The sequence below is a fragment of the Pleurodeles waltl genome, chromosome 1_2 (genome assembly GCF_031143425.1).
Source record: "Pleurodeles waltl isolate 20211129_DDA chromosome 1_2, aPleWal1.hap1.20221129, whole genome shotgun sequence".
Lineage (NCBI taxonomy): Eukaryota > Metazoa > Chordata > Amphibia > Caudata > Salamandridae > Pleurodeles > Pleurodeles waltl.
Genome location: NC_090437.1, coordinates 100,247,509 through 100,265,581, shown reverse-complemented (window position 1 = coordinate 100,265,581; position 18,073 = coordinate 100,247,509). Strand labels below are relative to the sequence as shown.

At 44.1% G+C, this 18,073-nt stretch overlaps 1 protein-coding gene across 1 annotated transcript in view; it reads left to right on the top strand.

Moving 5' to 3' along the window:
* GAK (cyclin G associated kinase) overlaps nt 1-18,073 on the top strand; it is a 1,188,967-nt gene that overhangs the window by 973,329 nt on the left and 197,565 nt on the right. The window contains exon 24 of the mRNA XM_069236701.1: nt 342-461. Coding sequence (XP_069092802.1) covers nt 342-461 — 120 coding nt within the window. The remainder of the gene's footprint in view (nt 1-341; nt 462-18,073) is intronic.

Sequence of the window (18,073 nt, the reverse complement as noted above, 5' to 3'; positions counted from 1 at the left end):
TGAATTTTGTAGGATACTTGTGTTGATCATGCCATGTTTGCGATTTAAAGCCTGTGGCGCTATGTTCAGCAACAATTCTTCTCAACCTTTTCCGGCCCCCCTGTAGGGATTTTCAAAAGTAAAGCTTAGGATAAAGGCACTTGAAACTGGCGCAGAGATCTGCATTCCATAGCGTCACAACTTTAAACAGGTGCCTGGTATCCCCACTTATTAATAATAGCAGGGAATTTAAGGTATTTGTCTGGGGCAATTGCTGCCTATGATTCATCTTCCCTTGTGCTATGAATGTTTACTTTCCCTTGGGCTGCTGTTATGTTACATATTCTAATGTTAATTCGTAGGACTCAAGACATCTGGTAGCCATTCTTCGTGTGCATCTTTGGGACCATCCAGCAACCTTGGAAGATCGTCAAACTTCGATCCATTTGCTGATCTTGGAAACGTTGGTTCAACCCTTCCTGGTAATTGATTTACGGTACTTTAATGAATCATGAACTGAATGTATCTCCCATTGGCGTTTTAACAATACTTTAATCCCGTTATGTTATTTGTGAAAAGTGATTATTGTGAAGCTCTCCTTTTCTGACACTATTAATAAATGAAATATTTGCATTTCACCCAAGAGCCACACATAGGATTTCAAAATAGGAGTATTTTACTCTCTTAATTTACATAATTAGGAATACATTGCTTTCTTGGGGTGCAGAGAACACATCATTTATGAAAAGCGGGATAAAATGTATATATTTTTAATTTTTAAACCATCTTTATCTATTTCCTGTAAACCCATACTTTTTGGAGCTACAAGCTTGCCTAACTGTAACACGTCAGTGCAATTCCGGATGAAGGTGCAAAATGCCTGCCTCCGGATGGAAGAAGCTGAAGATTCTGCAACAACGAAAGATGCTAGGAACTTCTCCTTTGTGCAGAAGATGTCCCACAGCGTGCTGGAGGATGCAGAGTTGTTTCCTTGGCAAAATACTGCAAACAAGCCTTGCTAGCTGCAAGAGTCGCGGGTGAAGAAAAAGGGTGCTGCCTGGGCCCAGGAAGGACCAGGATGTCGCCACTTGGGAGAGGACACAGAGGGGACTCTCAGCAACGTAGAGAGCCCATGCACAAGCAGGAAGCATCTGCAGAAGTCTTTGAACACGGGTTCAAGAAGTCTGAACACGGCAGTCATCTCAACACTGCAAAAGGAGGTCCCACAACACCGGAGATCAACTCAGGGAGCTGAGCATCGGAGGACAGAGTGCTGGGGACCTAGGCTTGGCTGTGCATGCAGGATTTTGTGGAAATGTGCACAGAAGCCCTTGTCGCTGCAGCTTATGCAGTGCACAGGATTACTGTCTGGAGAGGGGAGGCAAGGACTTCACCTCCTCCAAATTTGGACAGTTGGACCACTGGACAGTCTGGGTCACTTGGGTCCACCACCTGTGTTCCAGGGGCCACGCTCGTCATGATGAGAGCGGTCCCAAAGTATGGGTGACGCTGAAGTTTGGTGCCTGCTGAAGCAGGACGAAGATTCCGTCGACCCTCGGGAGGTTTCTTCGTGGCTTCCAGTGCAGGATGAAGGCATGCAGCCCCCAAAGCATGCACCACCAGGAAACAGTCGAGAAAGCCGCCAGGATTAGGCACTACAATGTCGCTGGTAGTCTTCTTGCTACTTTGTTGCAGCTTTGCAGGCGTCCTGGAGCAGTCAGCTGTCGATCCTTGGCAGAAGTCGAAGAGAGACGTGCTGAGGAACTCTAATGAACTCTTGCAAGTCATTATCTAAAGAAAAGCCCACTGGAGTGACCCTAAATAGCCCTCAGAGGAGGATTGGCCGCCTAGTCAGGCAAGCACCTATCAGGAGGGTTCTCTGACGTCACCTGCTGACACTGGCCACTCGGAGGCCTCCAGAGTGCCCTGACACCTCTGTAAACAAGATGGCAGAGGTTTGGGACAAACTGGAGGAGCTGTTGGCACCACCCCTGGGGTGTTGATGGACAGGGGAGTGGTCACTCCCCTTTCTTTTGTCCAGTTTCGTGCCAGAGCAGGGACTGGGGGTGGTTCTCTAAACCGGTGTAGACTGGCTTATGCAAGGAGGGCACCATTTGTGCCCTTCAAAGCATTTCGAGAGGCTGGGAGAGGCTACCCCTCCTCAGCCTGTAACACCTATTTCCAAAGGGAGAGGGTGTAACACCCTCTCTCAGAGGAAATTCTTTGTTCTGCCTTCCTGGGACTTGGCTGCCCAGACCCCAGGAGGGCAGAATCCTCTGTGTGGGGTGGCAGCAGCGGTAGCTGCAGAGAAAACCCCAGAGAGCTGGTTTGGCAGTACCCGGGGTCCATAGTGGAGCCCCGGGGATGCATGGGATTGCCTCCCCAATCCCAGATTTGGCATGGGGGGGACAGTTCCATGATCTTAGACATGTTACATGGCCATATTCGGAATTACTACTGTGAAGCTACATATAGGTATTGACCTATATGTAGTGCACGCATGTAATGGTGTCCCCGCACTCACAAGGTCCAGGGAAATTGCCTTGAACTATGTGGGGGCACCTCTGCTAGTGCAAGGGTGCCCTCACACTTAGTAACTTTGCACCTAACCTTCAGCAAGTGAAGGTTAGGCATATAGGTGACTTATAAGTTACTTAAGTGCAGTGAAAATGGCTGTGAAATAACGTGTGCGTTATTTCACTCAGGCTGCAGTGGCATTCCTGTGTAAAGGTTTGTCTGAGCTTCCTATGGGTGGCAAAAGGAGTGCTGCAGCCCATAGGGATCTCCTGGAACCCCAGTACCCTGAGTACCTAGGTACTATATACTAGGGAATTATAAGGGTGTTACGGTATGCCAATAGAAATTGGTAAAAGTGGTCACTAGCCTATAGTGACAAATGTAAAGTCAAAGAGAGAGCATAATCACTGAGGGTCTAATTAGCAGAGCCTCAGTGACACAGTTAGGCACTACGCAGGTATACACATTCAGGCCACAAACTGAGCACTGGGGTCCTGGCTAGCAGGATCCTAGTGAGACAGACAAAACACACTGACATATACTCACAAACAGGCTAAAAGTGGGGGTAACAATGCTAGAAAGAGGCTACCTTCTCACAGTGTAAAGTCAGTAATTGTTATTAAAACTGTATCGAACAGTATAAAGAAACTCGGTCAGCAATTCTTCTGGTTTTTAAAATCCAAAATCACATGTCGACAGATTAAAAATAGGATGAAATGCCAAAGTCTTGCAGTTATTATGATTGTCTACATACATTGCTGTTTAGTTAACCAACATTTAAATGACCATGCAATTTAGCTAAACGCTCTTACTAACTGTCAGATACATTCTACTCAAGAAAAAAGAGGCTCTGTGCTCCTCACATTTACCACAGTGCTTGTGAACGGTTTACAGATTTTAGGTCTGGACTAGAGATTGTTGTTCCCACAGATATTTTGTAACTAATGCTTATAATAGTCATATAGGCGCTTTGAGTCAGCCCCCTTAAGACACTATGTACTTAGTGTCATTCCCGTTTTAGAATGCACCCAATGGACAGAATACCTAGAAGTGATAATGGGTGAGCCCTCCTCAATCTTTTGACTCTGTCACCGATATTGATCCAGGTTTGAATCCGTCCGCGTAACCCATTTGTTCTTTGGCATGTCAGACAAGGTGAATGGTGACATTTTGCAGCTTTAAGATTCAGACTCCATTAAGAGGCAGGAAGAGGCAAAATAGTCCGTCTCCAGCCACCTCCAGCTCTCAAAAGATGAGCTCTCAGGGTTCATGCTTGCCAGAGACACTGGCAGTAACGTTGAAGACAGCAACTGAGCTTGACCTTCCTGGTCACCAACATCTAGGGCTATATTTCGTACTGTGAACTGCAAGCTCTGTGTCTGTCGATATTATCAGGGCTGGCTGCAGCCAGGGATAGTAAAGCTAACAGTGCAACAGTTGCGGCAGCACCCTGAAACCTGGAGGCAGGTTCGAAAGATAATGTAAAACAGCAAGGCTTTACAGTCAGTTTTCTTTGCATACAGCACTAGCTGTTACTTCTAATGCAGTGAAATGTCAGCGGTAATTAAGAAGAGACCAGAGAAAAACTACTTAAAAACCACTGCACATTCACTTGTCTTGTACTTTTAAGATTACATAATGTGACTTGGAGATGGCATTTGCTAACACTGTGTTTTCATACTTGTGATCAGGTTCTATGATGGATGAGGGAATTTGACACATGAAAAGTGTAGGAAGCTGGCTCAGTATATACTATACCAAAATGAGGTATAGTGTGCTCAGAGTCCAGGGGTTCCCCAGAGGCTTAAGAGAGGCTAAAGTAGAGAATACTAATGCTATCTTTTGTGGTAATGTGGTCGAGCAGTTAGGCTTAACAGAGGGTTATGCAAAGTATTTGTCAAGAAACGAGGCACACACTCAATGACTAACTCCAGGCCAATGTTTTCATATAGCAGAAATATATTTAATTACTTTATTACTATAACCATAAGGTATTTATTGCAGGTAAGTGCAGTTGTCAGTAGGTATCAGACATATGTATCAAATGTGCTTTGTTTGGATTTTGCAGATAAAGCAGTTTACAAGTGACTCTTAACAATTTTAAAAGTTGACACAGTGCAATTTTTCATAGGAATCAATAGATTCCTAGGGAAGAATTTTTTTTAACACATTTAACAAATAAGTCCACGACTTATGATCCCAGTCATCAGGGGTTATGCTGTCCACAGGTCAAATTTCAAGTTGACCCCAAGAGTGCACCACCAGCAACACTGAGCCGACTGGGTGCAGAGGTCAAAGTTAGCATTGGGTTTTCAATAGAATCCTATTAGGACTGCGGTGCTCTGTAGAAAACAGATTGTAGGTAAGTACCCAGGGTTCAGGACACCTGCCTGTGGGGTTTATTTAGGTCAGCACTGGGGGGCCCACAGGTCAACACCAAACGCACACCTTCAGGGGCGGCTGGGTGGAGGGTGCAAACACAGTGGTGGGCGCCCAGTGCTTTTCAATGGGGGACACAGGGGATCACAAAAGATGTTGCTGGCTGTGTCCATGGGGTCAGTTCCTGAAAACCAAAGGCTGGACACGTAGGAGAGGCGCCAGATGAATGTTGCTGGACCATCGGTCACATTCCCAAGAACAGGGGGCTGTGGGTGCAGGGGTACCTTTGGGCATTGGGAATCTTCATCGGATCCGGTCGTGGTCAGGGGGGGTCCTCTGGATTCAGGCTGCAGGCATTGTCATACTGGCCAGGGGGGGTCAACCCTGGGTGGACTTGAGGTCGAAATCGCCTGGGGACCTTCTCTGGACTGGTGGGCGGTTCTGGAGTTCCTTTAGAGGGTTTCTTCTGGACAGGGCCACTGTCCTCCGGAGTTTGTGGTCCTCTACTGGGCAGGCAGTCCTGTGGGGATTTGCAGAGGTAGCTGGTCCTGCAGGATGCATCGCCTTTTTGTAGTAGTAGTCCTGAAGCTGCAGACATGCCTGTCGGGCTGAGACCAAGTCAGTTATCAACTGGAGTCTTCACTGCTGGGGTATGCTTTGCTGTCCTCCTTTCTTGAGGTTGCCAGGAATCTGGCGACTATAGTTCAGGGGTGCCCCTAAATACTAGATTTAAGGGTGTTATAGGAGTCAGAGAGCAGTAGCCAATGGTTACCACTCCCTGAGGGTGGCTACACCCTTCCTGTGCTCACTCCCTTTGGGGAGGGGGCACATTCCTATCCCTATTGGTCCCTCTCCTCCAAAACAAGATGCAGAATTCTGAAAGGAGGGGGGGTCACTTCACCTCTGGACACCTTTGGGGTGGTCCTAACTACAGTGTTCACTCCTCTTTGTTTTACCTAATTTTTCCCCTGGGCCTGCTGCCAAAAGAGGGGCTTTGTCCAGATGGGGCAGGCATCTCCACTAGTTGGAGTGCCCTGGGGCACTCTAACAGGAGGCCCCAGCCTTTGTGGCTCACTGCCAAGTGTTGCAGTTCCTGTAGGAGGGAGGTGTGAAGCACCTCTACCCAGAGCAGGCTTTGTTCTTGACCCAAGAGAGCACAAAGGGTCTCACCCCTTGGGGTCAGAAACTTGTCTGTTAGTGTCAGGCTGGCACAGACTGGTCAGCCTTACACTAAAGAGTTGAATAAAATGCAGGGGGCATCTTCTAAGATACCCTCTGTGTGCATTTTACACTAAATCCAACACTGGCATCAGTGTGGGTTTATGGTGCTGAGAAGTTTGATACCAAACTTCCCAGTCTTCAGTGAAGCCATCATGGAGCTGTGGAGTTTGTCATGACAAACTCCCAGCCCATGTACTTAATAGGGCCACACTGCACTCACAATGTCTAAGAATGGACTTAGACACTGTATGGGCATATTTCTCATGCAGCTATGCCCTCACCTGTGGGATCGTGCACCCTGCCTTAGGGTTGTAAGGCCTGCTAGAGGGCTGGCTTACCTATGCTACAAGCAGTGGTTTGTGAGCACGACACCCTGGAAGCAGCGCCATGTCGACTTCACCTTTTTCTCCTCACCACCATACACAACCTGCAATGGAAGTGTGCACATGTTTAATGAGGGGTCCCTTAGGGTGGCACAATACATGTTGCAGCCCTTAGGGACCCTTCATGGCCACAGAGCCCTTGATACCACTGGTACCTTAGACATGGGACTTAGCTGTGTGCCAGTGGTGGAAACAATCGTACAGTTTAAAGAAAGAACATTGGTGCTGTGGCCAGGTTAGCAGGCTGTCAAGCCAAACCATAAAAATAAATGTGGGTAGAATCAGTCTAAGAGCTATGAGGGAAATATAAAAAGTACTAGTTCGGTTAGCAGTGTGAAGTCATATTCTGACTTCAGATAATTCACTGGGCTAATTTGTGTTTTTTCCTAAAGAAGACAACGTAACCTTTGAAAGCACCCACCCTCCACCTACGTTCTACATTTTGACACCATTTTCTAGGGTAAAGTGTTGAGCAAAAGCACAAGAAACTGTGGCTCCTTTATAAGAACTGCAACCTTCATCACAGAGTAGTTTTTGACTTGGTGCATTATAGTTATTAGCTCCTAAGATTCAGCACAGTGATTCTCTTGTTCCCTTCGGAAAGACGAAGACTGAGTTGACCAATCCATTGGAGACAAACCTATCACTATATTTCTTATAGGTTTCTGGAATATTAAACCATTAGTCTTTCTGCAGGCAGCAGTTTTTCAGGATGCAAATAACATAAGTGCATGAACCTACTATTTAGCTGGGTAAAATCTGGTATTCCACTCCATGCTGTTCTAGGGGGTGAACATGCGCTTTGCAATTGCAAATACAATGTTATTCTTGTAAAGTATCTTACTAAAACTGGGACCTTTGACCAGCAGGTTACATACAGTTCTCTCAGACTGATCTGTGACCTCCCCAACTGGGGATGTGGCCTGCAAATGACAAACTGATAGCCCTAGCAGGTGCTTTAGGAGCTACCATACCAGGAGTAAAACCACAGACCAGCAGTTTATAGGGGAAACTCTGAAGCAGGTGCATTCATAAAAATGTTCCTCCTGTGATTGGAACCAATGTGCTCACTGACCTCCTCTGTAGCAGATGCTTGTGTTGCTGTGCAGGATTATGTATGACTGTCATGCAGAATATCTACCTGGTATCTTTGTTATGTTGGCACAAGAAATGCTTCAGCCTCTCTTTTTGTGCAGTCTTTGTATATGTTGAGTGCCTGCATTAAGATATTCTCACATTCAAACACTTTCAGGGCCACATGTTTCCTCACAGCAAAATATTTTGTTTGTGCTGAAACTATGGCTGTTCAGTCATTGACCTCTCGCCTATGAGTACCATTAAGGTGCCAGTCCTGGCAATGACACTTAGTGTAAAGCGGCTGGTCCATCAGCAGTGAGATTCAGGGGCACAGCAAGTGGGGGGAGGCTACCTGGAGGGGCCAGACACCTGCATTATAGTGGTTGCTCCTCCAAATGCAACTGGCAGCAGGCAGTGCTCAAGAGACTACTTTCACAAAAAAAACTTTACTCATATTGCCACTTCCTTTTTCCTATATGTTCAGCACACATGTTAGTAATAAAATGCTGCATTCCAAACTTCAAGCCTTTGCCTTAATTTTCAGATAATATGTGGAACTGTTTGAGTATGGTCATCCCAAAAGAATAGTGTGATACAGATTATAGTCATAATGCTACACAAGCCACTGTAATGTATATATTAGTGAAAAACATATTTTACTTGTTCAATTATTTTTCTCTTTTTTTCTTGTTTTTTTAAATGATTTTCTGTATTGCTAGGAAAGCATATGTATTTAGACTTTGCATCGAACGTTTGGTAAAGATATTTACTTTCCAACACAAAAGATGTCTTGCATTGGAAAGGCTTCTTTTTCTTGGCTCAAATTGTGCTTTCTACCACTTTGCACCACATTGCATCAAGGGAGAGGGTGCTGCTTGGTTGTTCCAGCACAAGAACCTATAGTTTTAGTTGTAAAATGTGACCTACTAAAATAGCCAGACCAAGCTTTGCATAAAAGAATAACGCCTCCTTGAAACAGATGCAAGGTTGAACACATTTTCGCATGTTGCATGTGTGCTGTACTGTACAGAAAAAAAACACATCTTATGTGTGGAATGTTATAAAACCTGTGTAGGCATAGGATTTTGTACTGGAAGGCATACTTCAGCAAAAAAAAAAAAACTGTCACACCACCGTGGTGCAAAGGCATGTGCATAGCTCTAGGCAGATTTTTAGTACACCAGCACAGGGAAAGAAAACAAAAACAACAAGGTGATAGGATGAATGCTTGAATGCTTGAATTAATCTCAGCCACTGGTCATCGCAGAGACCACATCACAATCCATTATTTTTTCCCCAACATGCCTCCTCATTTTGGACATAGCTATATGCAATCAGTCTTGACCCTTCTCCTCATGGGAACAGTCCAGCCCAAACTTCCAGGCCAAGTTTTAACATAAGCAGCCTAGTTCCAGTTTTGCTCTAGTTACGGCTCTTCAGCCAGGTATAGCTCGGTGCCAGTGGCTCAGTATCAAATCAAATCAAATAGTAACTTTATTTCGGCTGGAAGCCATAAAAGTAAACAATAAAATGCCTATCATGATTGAGCAACATGTCGATTATAAAAGAAAATGAACAAGAAATGCCACGTTATACTTTAAGAGCCCTGAATAAGTTATGAGATCACATAGTTGTAAAAACAGTGCAAAACAAACACTGTTCTTAAAATCCCAAGGTATTAAATATAAAAAAAAAAAAGAAATCTGCCATTATATCTTAACTCCAAACAGTTAAAAACTTGTTATGTTAAATAGATATGATCTAAGACCAATATATTAAAACACACGATTATGGCAATTCTCTGGTTCTTATAGCCGATGCACTTTGCAAATATCTCGCGACTGAAAAAACTATTTTGTCATTTGTGTCAGTTGTCAAAAGGCGTAATGCTGTATTCCATTCCCTCATCCCCATTGACCTACATAGCGGAGCAATCCACTTCTTCCTAGGTACCAAATATCTAGGACAAAAAAACATAAAGTGCGCGAGTGTCTCTGTTGTCTTTTGACAATGATGACCGAATGTTGAATTACATTCCTCCACTCTCCATCTCGCTGTAAATGTCTTGAGCGGGAGGATCCCTAACCTGAACTTGATAAAGTGTTTTGGTATAGGCAGGGTTTACATTGTCCATATAGGCCTCCAATCTGGGACTACATTTATGGTCTAGGAACTGTAGGGTCTGACTGCCTTGGTTTTTAGACCAGATTTGAACCAAGATGTTCTCCCAGTAGCACCTTTTTATACGCTCTTTTAGTTCCTTGGTCAGGTTATGAGGAGCACTCCACACCTCCTCCATTTTGAGGAGTTTACACATATCTCTGATGTGTCTAAACCAAGGGATCTTTAATGCACAGTCACCTACGAGAAACTCATCTAATACTACATGCAGGGTGGACAGATACTCCGAAGTCCAAAGACAAACCCAATACATGAGTGGTCTTAGTGCAATTTTGTTGTGGATCTCATTTAAGGCTAGGTCAAATCTAAGGGGGTTGAGAGGGGTACTCATCGGCAGCCGCAGAAAATTCCGTATGAAACTGTTTTCTGCCGTAGTCAAGCACCTAGAGTTAGTGTGTCCCCAAAGCTCAGCGCTATAGATTGAAGCTGCAACTGCCGCTGCTTTATAAACAGTGATGGCGGGTGATATCTCCCCTTCTGAAAAATTAGCAATTTTCCTCCCTATCACTGTTGACCTCTGCCTAAGGACTGTCAGACTCTTCCCAATCTGCGCCGACCAATGTTGGTCATCACTTAGCCTAATCCCCAGATAGTCGAATTGGCTGACTTTCTCCACTGGTTGGCCTGCTATGGTCATTTTCCCCCTAAACAATTTATGCGGGTTAAAAGCCATGAACTTTGATTTTGTTGGATTTATTTCAAGTCCTCTATTAAAACAAAAGTTATAAAAAGCATCCAGTTCATTTTGTAAGCCCATGGGTGTTCTCGAAATTAATAAGGTATCGTCAGCGAACATTAAAATGGGGACAGAGGCTCCAGCTAGCTTTGGGGCATCATGGATGCAGTGTAACAGTTGGTCCGCCGCACCATTGATATAGAGATTAAACAATGTTGGTGCCAGAATACACCCCTGCCTGACCCCACTATTGACAGGTATAGCTTCCGTTAGATCGCCACTTTGTGACCAACGTACTTGAGCATAAGTCCCCTCATGCAGATACCTAATCAGTCTTAGTAGTTCTCCATCAAGTTGATAACTCTCCATAACATTCCACAATAGATCCCGTGGTACCATGTCAAAAGCAGATTTTAAATCAATAAAAGCTACATATAGATGGCTCTTATTAAGTGACAAATATTTCCAACAGAGAAGGTTAAACCTAAATACCTGATCTGTTGTGCTCATTCCTTTTCTAAATCCTGCCTGGAAATCTGAGAGAATATGAGAATCCTCTATCCATGCCTGTAGTCTATTCAATACCTGCTTGCTGAATATTCTTTGACTAACATCAATTAGACTAATTGGCCTATAGTTGGTAGGTTCTTCCCTTGGCCCTTTCTTGTAAATAGGGACTATGATTGCTCCTTGCCACGTGGGGAGAAGTCCTCCCCACCTCAATATCTCATTACTGAGCGCATTTAGATACAGAGACCAAGTTGTCGGTCGGGACAGATATAAGTCACCTGGGATGCCATCCAGACCAGGGGCCTTCCCTTTACGTATTGATTGGAGAGCCAGAGTTGTTTCTTTTAGGGAGAAAAGATCCAGGTCGAATTTGGGTAGTATAACTCTCCCATCAGTTGATGTATCGGCAAGAAGTTCATTAGGTTTTAATGGAGGAATAGTGGTACTACTAATTTGAGGTTTTCTGTATACATTTTTAAAATGCGTCACCCACATTTCTGGCTGAATTACTGGGTAGTTCTCCACACCTTGAGAGCTACCTTTGTCTGCCCCAAGTTTCCAAAATAGTTTAAAATCCTTCTCATAAAGTACATCAACCGGCCTATTCCAATATTTAGTTTCCCACTCTTTTTTAGCGTTTTTTAGTACAACTTTGTATGCAGCCCTGTATTTTCTTATCTCTCGGCAGTGGCTCAGTAAGCTCTGGACCCATATCTTAGCGTACTTGGCACACTTGGGGATACATAGTAAAGTCTATAAAAAGTGATGGATGAAATGCTTGAATTAATCTCAACCATTGGTGAACGCTTGATGCGGCATCCTTATCCATAATTTATGCCCACCATGCCACTTCAGTTTGGACCAAGCCACTTGCAAATCAGTCTTGGCCATGCTCCTCATGAGAACAGTCCAGTCCGAACTGCCATTCTAGGTCCTCCCTCAACCGAAACACAAGCAACCAAGGGATGATTTTGCCCTAGTTAGGTCTGAGATTAATTCATGCATTCCACCCATCACTGTTTGTGGACTTTAGTATGTCACCCTAAATGGAACAGCTATGTACAGACATGGGTCTTGTGCACACTGTCAGTAGAGCCAAGGTATACCCGGCTGATGAGGCCATAACAAGGGCAAAACTGGTCCTGAGTTGCTCGTGTTCCGGTTCATGGATGACCTGGCTGGCATATTCCCATTGGAGCAGGGTCAAGACTGTTTTGCATATAGCTGGGTCCATACTGAGGTGGTGTGGTGTACACAATAATGACCATCTGAGAGTAATTACAAGTGACTGAGAATTCAAATATTCCATCCATCACTTTTTATAGACTTTGAGGAAGAGAACACCAGGGCATTTACTTTTAGTGGCTCTGCACTGCTTTCTGCCCCTTGTGCAGCTTAACTCAGCAGTGTTGGTTGCTGTGCTGCATTACACTAAAAGTTTAGTAAATCTGCCCCACTATCTCACAACATTTTTCAATATATCACTTCTAAAATACACATCCCCTTGGTTCATTTTCTTTTTAGATCACCAGCACTCTGTCGCCAGTACTCAGTCATCCGCCCCCTTAGACTTTTGACGTAGACTCAGGATGGAATGAGCATTATATAAGCAGACAGTGCCATTTTGGCGAACACAAAGACTGGTACACTGACATGGGTGGGGTGCTGACACACTCACTTGAAACTGACACAAAGGTGCCAACAAGGACAGAGGCCCCTGACAAGGGGTTACCAACTCTCACTGGCTTACTGCTACTGGAGTATCACTATTGACAAGGGGCATTGACATGAGTACAGTGACAAAAGTAGACTTAGACTTGGACACCAAAAGGAGAATGCTCTGAAAAGGACAATAGCAAATAAACACAGTCACTAGTATATTTGCGCAGGCAAATCAATACTGACATGAGGACTGTGACATTGGATTGCTGTTCCAAGACATAATCAATCATTTTGAGATATTGGCTTGGAGTTTCACTGGTACACTGACAAAGGGATGCCAGAGCACAAGTATGTTGACAGTAGGACACAATACCAACAAAGTAACATGACACTGACGGTGGGGGGTGAGGGGGGCCAAATGTGGATACTGACAGACTGACACTTGGGGCACTTACACAGAGCACTTGTAGGAAAATGACCCTTTCTGCGTGATCCTACATTTTATTGCTGGTTTTTGCACTCTACACACTGGGACACTCCTATCCATTGCCAAGTGTATGTGCTCTGACCCTTAAAAATGTCAAATAACTAATAGGCATATTTAGCTTACCTGTAAGTCCCTAGTCTGTGGTACGTGTTCCCAGGGCCTGTGAGTTGAATGTTACCACAGGGCTGCAGTACACATTGTGCCACCGAATGCAGTGTCAGGACAAACATGACTGCAGGCCTGCCATGTGTAGCACAGTGGTGCAGGTTTTATCTGCGGATTTACCTGTCAGAATGACAGGATGACCATCTGGGGAGTCCTCGGAAACCTAATTAATGCTAAAGAAGCCAACCCTGTCACAGGCAGACATAGCTAACACCTGTGCCTGTCCCATTCTTTGTTCCCTTACTCAGCCGGACACTAGTCCCAGTGGGAGAAGAGCGGCGTCTAGAACTGGTTTTGATTGATCACTGAGGAGGGGATGCTCATTTCCCTGGCCACATCTCTAGGGTGAAGTGTTCAAAAAAGTGATAAATGGAATACTTGAATTAACCTCAGCCACTATTAATTACTTGGGCTGCATCCCAGGCCATTGTTATTTTGCACACCATGCCACCTCAGTTAGGACCCAGACAAATTCAAGACAGTCTTAACACTGCTCCAATGGATACAGTCCAGCCCGAACTTCCAGGTCAGGTCCTCCCCTAAACAGAGCACAATCCATGACTGCTTTTGTCCTTGTTAAGTGCTCATCAGGCAGGTACAGCTTAGTTCCAGTGTCACAGTGTGCACACGCCCCACATCTGGGCATACATGTTGCACTTAGGGCAACACACTAAAGGACCGGCCTATTAGTTCCACACATCTCTCTTTGTATACTTTAACATCTCTAAGAGGGGAACATGAGCTCTGCACAGGGAAAGAAAGGTTCTGCCGTGTTGGATTTAGGTAGAGGGGGGCATTGTGAAATTATTTGCAGTAAGACACACACGGGCTGCAGCAAAAGTGATTGAGCCATCGTCTTTTTTATATTGCACCTCCCACCACATGCCCAGTCAATTTGAAGGTACGCTGCCAGCATCCTCCTAAAGAAAAATGGTGACCAGTAGATAGTGAAAATTTTGACCCGAAACAGATCACCACTACTTTCTGAAAGTAGTTTGGTGTTGAAGCGGTGTTTACTTTGGTAAATTATTAGTGCAGGGGGCCACAGGCGTTTCTTAGGGGACGGTTACAACATTACTGAATGACAGGCTTTTTGAATACCACGACTGCCTAGTTCTGACCCCACCTTGTGTCTCTTTCTTCCACTACTCTACACTTAGTGTATATTTTTTTTTTTTTCGCTTTCAGGTTCATTTTTGTCCCTGTTTATCCCACTTTGTTACTGATTTCTTATGTTTCCCTTCGACCTCTGGTATCCTTCCCTCTTTTTTGGTCTGGGGTCTGATAAAGAAAATTAAGAATAGGTCCCTAAAAATGAGAGCTGGTGCCTGCCACCCCCAACAGCCCACACCAATTAAGCAGTAGGCTCAATGATCTGGAATGATGGATGGGTGGCTGTTGTGATAGTTCTAGCTCCTTTTGAGTAGTGGATGTGGGCATATTGCCATACTCACTGGCTGAGGTGTGCCCAGGCTCCCAACAACCTGTGCATATTTTGTCTTTCTGTCCTGGCGACTCGTCCATTGCGGTATCTTGTGCAAGAGCCAGGTAAAGTCAGTGCAATCCTACTGTCAAGTGGATCATTGTAGACATCACATCTATGTACACAAAAGCGTGCAAATGTGTTTGGACCTGCATTTACACCCCTTTCAATTATTATCAGTATTATTATTAAAATGTGTCTAGAAATGCAGCGTTTGTCATACAGTTCCCTTAAAGAGCTCTGATGGCGAGTACACAACTCCATGTACAGCTGCATTTATATTCCATTCAGTATTTTTCACCATTTCACCCACATTTCCAAGACATCCCCAGTGTTCCCTTCTCACTACATTTAATGGGGCTGTTTAATACTGCTTATCGGAAATAGCTGTCAAGGTAGAATACTTTACAAAATGCCACCACATATTTTGCAACCTTTAAAATCTTTTTTTTTTTTTTAAATAAATTAAAAAGGTTCACTCTTGGACCCCATTTATGCTATGGTCATTTTTAGGGCACTGGCTGCCTTAAACAACTAAAACATCTACTCCTAATTAAGGACCTGTGAGAGCCCTGGCTCTGTTTTGACTTTCACAGATTTCTCCCACAACCACTCTTCTGCAGCCAGCACTTGTGACACATATTTACAGTATGTTTACTTTTGTATTACTGCATGGGCTGTTCCAATTACAAGGCACAGATACAGCTGTGAGAGCATAGCGAGAATATCAGTGGAGGCTAGCATGCCTTCTGTACTCTGACTTGCAACCTACTACGAGTCATGAAATAAAAAGAGTTCTCCATTAAATACAAGCATTGGCTAAGCCAATAGGCCTCAATTAAGTCTAAAAATGCATGCAAACATCAGCATGCTACAACTATGTTTCCATGTCATAAAATATTAAAGTTACACCTGTTGACCTCACTAGTGTTTATAGTGAATGGTGGTGGCATTGGTGTTGGCATTTGTTGGTGGTGGTATATTGGTGGTGTAAGAATACTATGATGGAGCTATTGGTGTTGGTGGTGCTATTGGTGTTATTTGTTGTGGTATTGGTGGTAGTTATGGTGTTGGTGCTGTAGATATTGATGATCATATTGCTATTGTGGTTACAGCATTGGAATGGTGGTGTTAACTTATGTGGTGTATTGTTTTGGATAGTTTGGTAGTGTTTATGATTGTCCTGGTGATGAAGTTGAACTTATCAGTGGTGATTGGTGGAGTTGTTTGTGTTGTCATTGGTGGTAACAGTGGTGGAGTTATTAGAGGTGTTAGTGGTAGTAGGGCTATTCTGGCACTCTTCAGCCTATATGGCTGTTCCCACTTGGAGGAAATGGAAGAGCTTCTTGAAGAGCTCCCTAAAAACATCTGTTGAAAACTTTGAAATTGTTCTTTAGTTGGAAAATCATCTCAATTGTGGGTATATACTGCTTTCCACATGCTGAAGATTCGGTATGCTGCCAGATTAACACCAGCACCATTTTATTTCTCAACATCTGGTATCTGCCCTAAGCTACAGAAATACCTCCTACAGTTGTCAATCAGTTGATCCCATTTATTTAGACTGCATGCTGATGAGGCCCTCAAAAAGATTAAGGACACTTATTCTGCCAAGTATATGGATGTCTTTCAGTAATTGTACTCATTCCAGTGCTGTCATAAGACTTGGCATGCAACCCCTCTCAGTAGACAGGCCTACCAGGGCACCCTGTTTAGCAACAAGGGCAATAATAGCAAACCATAAAACAAATCCTTTTTCCGAAAAGTGTTTTCGACAAAATGGCAGAGGCTCCAGTACAGGGAACTTTCCCTACATCCAAGCAGTAACACTGTGGCCATAAGACACCTGTTGGTTGGTGCTTTGTGTAGGTGTGGGAGGGTGGCAGTTTGTGAGGGGGTTGAAAGAATACCATCCGCAACTCAGTACTGTAACCACATACAAAATAGTATTGTCAGCTGTGCAACATGGCTTTTCTGTTGACTTCACACACCTATCCCCAAACATACCTCAATAAAATCCAAAGTAAAGAGGGATCAAATACTATTCATGCAAAAAGAAGCCTGGTTACTGTTAAGCAAGGGAGGCACTATAAGAGTAGACATTACTTCAGAGAGGTTAATGTATCCCACTTTGGACCAGTGGGGCCTGAATATACACTTTCATATCCTTATGCTTCAAACTCATTGCAAGTACCGCTGCTTTATGGTAATTCAAAGCATTATCAATTCAAAGCATTATCAATTCAAAGCATTATCAATTCAGAGCTCTACTTTTCATCTTAAAATCTGCACCAATAGTGCTCACCAAATGCCTTGCTGCAGTGGCATTTCACCTTCGCAACAAAGGAGTTTGTTTACCCTTAATTGGACAATTGGATGGTAGAGGGGAAGCTGGCTTAGCAAAGCCTGTCCCATACACAAACTACAGTAATCTTGTTTCATGCATTAGGGTAACCATCAGTGTCAAAATTCTAGGGTAATCACCCCCTACTCAATGTTATCTCGGAGCGACAAGCTTAATGCAATAAGAACCGACATTTCAGAGTTTGAATTTGTTAAAAATTGGGTTTTAAGTTGGCAGAGGTATGCACCCTGAGCAAGTAAGTACCCCATTCCTAGTCAGGTTAAGTCACACCAGAGCAGGCATACTTAGCTTAGAAGGCAATGTGTAAAGTATTTGTGCAATAACACAAACAGTAACTCAGTGAAAACACCACAAAAAAACTCCACACCAGGTTAGAAAAATAGCTTAGTATATTATAACCAACATAGGACCAAAACAAAAAGAATCCAATTTATGCTTTTCAAGTTAATTTAGTAACTCACAGTGCTATAGATACATCTGCTTCTTTTAGATTTACAGTAATACTGAAAAGCCAAATGAATGTCCTCACATTGAAAGCACCAGTGTAGTACTCCCCCCCCCCCCCCCCCAAAATCCTCGAAGAGAAGTCTCTAAGCGGTCCGTCCAGACCAAAATGCTTTAATTGCCCCCCTCCAACCCCCCCAGCCGTCTGAAATGTTCTGTAGGTCGGCTTGCAGAGACCCAATGGGTCTTGGTAATCATAGTACCTTCCTTGGGGAAAAAGGCTTTCTTTCGGTGAGTCGCACTGCGGCTCCTTCGTAGATGTAGCCAGGGCACAATGTTACATGGCAATGCTCCGGATCAGGAATGCAGCGAGGCAGGCGACTTTTGGGTTGTCAAGGAAACCTGAGCCGATAATGCAGGAGACAAGCCAGCAAGTCCTTGGAGATCACTTTGGAGGGAAGGCAGAGTTCTGCTCTCTTTCAGCAGAGTCAGAGAGCAGCAGGGGAACCAGCAGAATAGCAGTCCTTCCAGAAAAATAGTCCAG